At 61.1% G+C, this 3,840-nt stretch overlaps 1 protein-coding gene across 1 annotated transcript in view; it reads left to right on the forward strand.

Moving 5' to 3' along the window:
• Positions 1 to 2,269, forward strand: part of TCF7L1 (transcription factor 7 like 1) — a gene marked incomplete at its 5' end in the record, with an annotated part of 11,182 nt that extends 8,913 nt beyond the window's left edge. The window contains 4 exons of the mRNA XM_042893150.1: positions 301 to 460; positions 595 to 702; positions 1,218 to 1,278; positions 1,354 to 2,269. Coding sequence (XP_042749084.1) covers positions 301 to 460; positions 595 to 702; positions 1,218 to 1,278; positions 1,354 to 1,739 — 715 coding nt within the window. The remainder of the gene's footprint in view (positions 1 to 300; positions 461 to 594; positions 703 to 1,217; positions 1,279 to 1,353) is intronic.
• Between the last annotated feature and the right edge of the window lie 1,571 nt (positions 2,270 to 3,840).

A 3,840-nucleotide genomic window follows, 5' to 3' on the forward strand; every position in this document is an offset into this window, starting at 1 on the left:
GGATGGGATGGGATGGGATGGGATGGGATGGGATGGGATGGGATGGGGTGGGGTGGGGTGGGATGGGGATGAGGATGAGGATGAGGATGGAAATGGGATAGCATGGAGATGGGGATGGGATGGGGGTGGGAATGGGATGGGATTGGGGTTGGGGTGGGGATGGGGTGGAGTTGGGATGGGATTGGAATGGGAAGAAGAATGGGGACAGGGATGGGGATGGGGATTGGATGGGGATGAGGATGGAATGGGATTGGGATTGGGCTGGGGATGGGGAACTGAGCTGCGTGCTGCTCCCTGCAGGAAGTCCCCTGTCACAGTGAAGAAGGAGGAGGAGAAGAAGCCCCACATCAAGAAGCCGCTCAATGCCTTCATGTTGTACATGAAGGAGATGAGGGCCAAGGTGGTGGCTGAGTGCACGCTGAAGGAAAGTGCGGCCATCAACCAGATCCTGGGCCGGCGGGTATGTGTCTACCTTGCGCCTTCAGCCGCCTGCACACCGCTGTGGCGGTGCTGGGGACCTGCTGGCGGTGCTGGGGACCTGCCGGCAGTGCTGCCCTGTGTCCCCAGGCTCTGCAGCACTCTTTCCCCTCGCAGTGGCACTCGCTGTCGCGGGAGGAGCAGGCCAAGTACTACGAGCTGGCACGGAAGGAGCGGCAGCTGCACTCGCAGCTCTACCCCACATGGTCAGCCCGCGACAACTACGTGAGTGTGACCCACGTCCCCAGAAGTCTGGTGGGGTTGGGGGCTGAAGTCAGTGGGGCAGAGGACCTGGGGATGCTGTGCTGCTGGCTCATGACACCTGCCCTGTGTCACCATGACCCCAGTGTCACCGTGAGCCTCTGTTCACTGTGATCCCATGTCACTGTGACCCCAGCGTCACTGTGATCAGCCCAGTGTCACCGTGATGCCATGTCACCACGTCCCCTGTGTCACCATGATCTCCAGTGTCACAGTGATCCCGTGCCACTGTGTCCCGTGTCACCGTGATCTCAGTGTCACTGCAACCCCCTCTGTCACCACGATACGCCGTGTCACCATGAGCCTTGATGTCACTGTGATCCCCAGTGTCACCACAGCCCTAGTGTCACCATGATCCTAGTGTCACTGTGATCCCAGTGTCACCACGACCCCAGCGTCGCAGTGCGCCATGACACCGCATCCCCGCCCCTCACGTTTTGTCCCTCCATCGCACCTCAGCGCTTTGCAATATTTCACAGGGCAAGAAAAAGAAGAGGAAGCGAGAGAAGCTGGCCCAGCAGCAAAGCCACGAGGCAGACAGTGAGTACCCGGGTGGGAAGGGGCCACCACGTCCCCCCCCACCCCCACCCTCAGCGCCCAACCCGCACCCCGCAGGCGCGCTGCCCTCCAGGAGCAAGAAGCCGTGCGCCCCGCACCACCTGCCTCCCGACAAACCCTGCGACAGCCCGGCCTCATCCCACGGCAGCATGCTAGATTCGCCTGCCACGCCGTCGGCCGCCCTGGCCTCGCCGGCTGCGCCCGCCGCCACGCACTCGGAGCAGGCGCAGCCGCTGTCGCTCACCACCAAGCCGGAGGCCAGGGCTCAGCTCGCCTTCCTCTCCAGCAAATCCTCCTCCTCCTCCTCCTCCTCCTCCTCCTCCCTGGGCTCCCCCCCGTCGCTGCTCCCCAGGCCCATCGCCTTCCCCTCGCTGCTGCTCTCCTCCCCGCCGGCCCCGCAGCAGACGCAGCCGCTTGCGCTGGTCACCAAACCGGCCGACTGAGGGGGGTTGAAGAGGAGCCCCCCACCTGCTGGGCGCCACCGACGCCACAATCACGATTCCCGACGCAGCCAAACCATTATTGGTCAATATTTGACCTTTTCTGAACTGTTTTTTTTTTGGTGGGTTTTTTATTTTTTTATTTTTCCTCTTTTGGGAAGCAGACTCTGGAAGAAGAGCTGCTTTCCCTTACCAGCAGTCGACCTGAAGACTGTTTTGATTTAAAAAGAAGAAAAAAAAAAAGGGGAAAAGAAGGGTTGTTTTTTTTTTAATTTTTATTTTTAAGAAAGAATAAAAGAAAAAAAAAAAAAAAGGACCCTTCCTCAAGGGAGAGTGCTGGGCATCCAGCGCCGGTGCCCCCAATGCTCCCAGTGCCCCCAGTTCCATCCCACTGCAGCTGGACGTGGCCCCCAGCGCGGTGCTGGGCTGGGGGCTGTGGGGTGGGGATGGGGGTGGAGGGCTTTGCCATCGAATCCCTGTTATTTTTCACAAAAACAAAGAAAGAAAAAAAGGAAATAAAACCACAGCTGCAACTTTGCTGCGTGAGCGTGGTGCGTGCAGGAAGACCCAGATTGGTGGAGCTCTGCTTTCCTCTGCTGTCCTCTGCAAATCACTGCTGCTGATATCAGCCTGGAGCCCCCGCGGCTCCCAAAGAGCCAAAACGTCGCTTTCTTTTTGGTCAGAAAAACCAAAAATCCACAGTCCTGCGAGGGAATGCAGCCGTGCTCAGCCGACACCGGGAGCGGGATGCGGCCAGCAGCCTTGAATGGGATTTCATGGGAAATTAAAGGCATGAAGAGACCTGTCACAAGAATTAAAGTCTGGACCGCAGCCAGACAGCTTCAAACAGATGTTGGACTTCAGCAGGAGAATATTTCTTTGTTTCACTTGGAGTTTTCCCATACGGAGAAGGAACATCTGTTGGGTGCTCTCCGGGTTCGGAGACCCTCCTGCTGCAGGGGAGAGGCACACGGAGCTGCTGCTCGTGGGGCTGCATGAAGGCATCGAGTCCTGCACGGCCACACGGCATCCTGCACGGCCACATTCAGCCCTGCACAGGGCTCTGTGGCTGGGGCAGCAGCACACGTCCCCCCGTCCCCGTGCCACCAGGCAGCTGCCATCTCCCTTTGGATGACATCTCGCTGTGCTCCGCTGGCACACAGCACCTGGAACCCATTTTTCTTTGGGTCACCCCATCCTTTGTCCTTATTGCGGCCATCAAACAGCCCCCCGGCACGTCGCGTCTCCCCCACCCTCCCAGAGCAGCGCTGGCCATTCATTAATTGAAATGCCTAATGAGGTCCCGGGGGTCTCCTGCGGACACGGAGCTAATTAGGGGCTCCCCGGGACCGCTCCTTGCGGGGGGTCGCGCCAGATGTCGCCCTGCCGCTCCGTACCGCGCTGGGCCGTACCGAAGCAGCCGGGAGCAGAGGTTACAGCTCATACATTTTAATTAGCGTCGTTCACTTCTCCCATTTGCTAACGGCTTTGATCCCGTATCCCGCCCAGCTCAGCGGACCTCGGGGCGCAGCGGCGGGGCCACGGGATAGGAGGGGGTCCGCTGCCGCCGGGAAGCCTGGCCGTGCTCCGAAGGGGTCGTAGCCAAGAAGCGACGCCCCGCGAGCAGAAGGGCACCGCGAGCCCCGCACCGCCGACTCTTCTCCCAAACCCCCGCTCTGAGCCCAAAGCGCAGCCACGCAGCTCTGCGCCTGCGCGCGGCCCTCCCGCCAAGCACCGACGTCTGATTTGCATAGCCGAGCCCCTGATCTGCAGGCCCCGCCTCCTTCCACATAGTTCCCGCCCCCTGGCGGGGCGCGGCCCACGTGCGCGACCTCCTGCCGGAAGTTACGTTTCCTAGCGGAACCGGAAGCGGAAGCAGGCCGTAGCCGGGTGAGAGGAGCGGGGTCGGCATGGCGCTGCGGCTGCTCTCGCTTTTGCTGCTGCTGCTGCTGCTGCTTGGCATCGCTGCCGAGACCACAAACGGGGATGGTGCCGGGACCGGGACCGCAGGTAGCGCGGGGTGCCCGGGGTACTGGGGGGAACCGGGAGCGGCTGGGGGTCCGACTGCCGTGAGTTTTACACCGGCGCTGGGTCTGCGGGGGGG

Source organism: Lagopus leucura, unplaced genomic scaffold, assembly GCF_019238085.1.
Source record: "Lagopus leucura isolate 7727_CA_CO unplaced genomic scaffold, USGS_WTPT01 146-4_obj-0_obj, whole genome shotgun sequence".
In the NCBI taxonomy this organism is placed as follows: domain Eukaryota; kingdom Metazoa; phylum Chordata; class Aves; order Galliformes; family Phasianidae; genus Lagopus; species Lagopus leucura.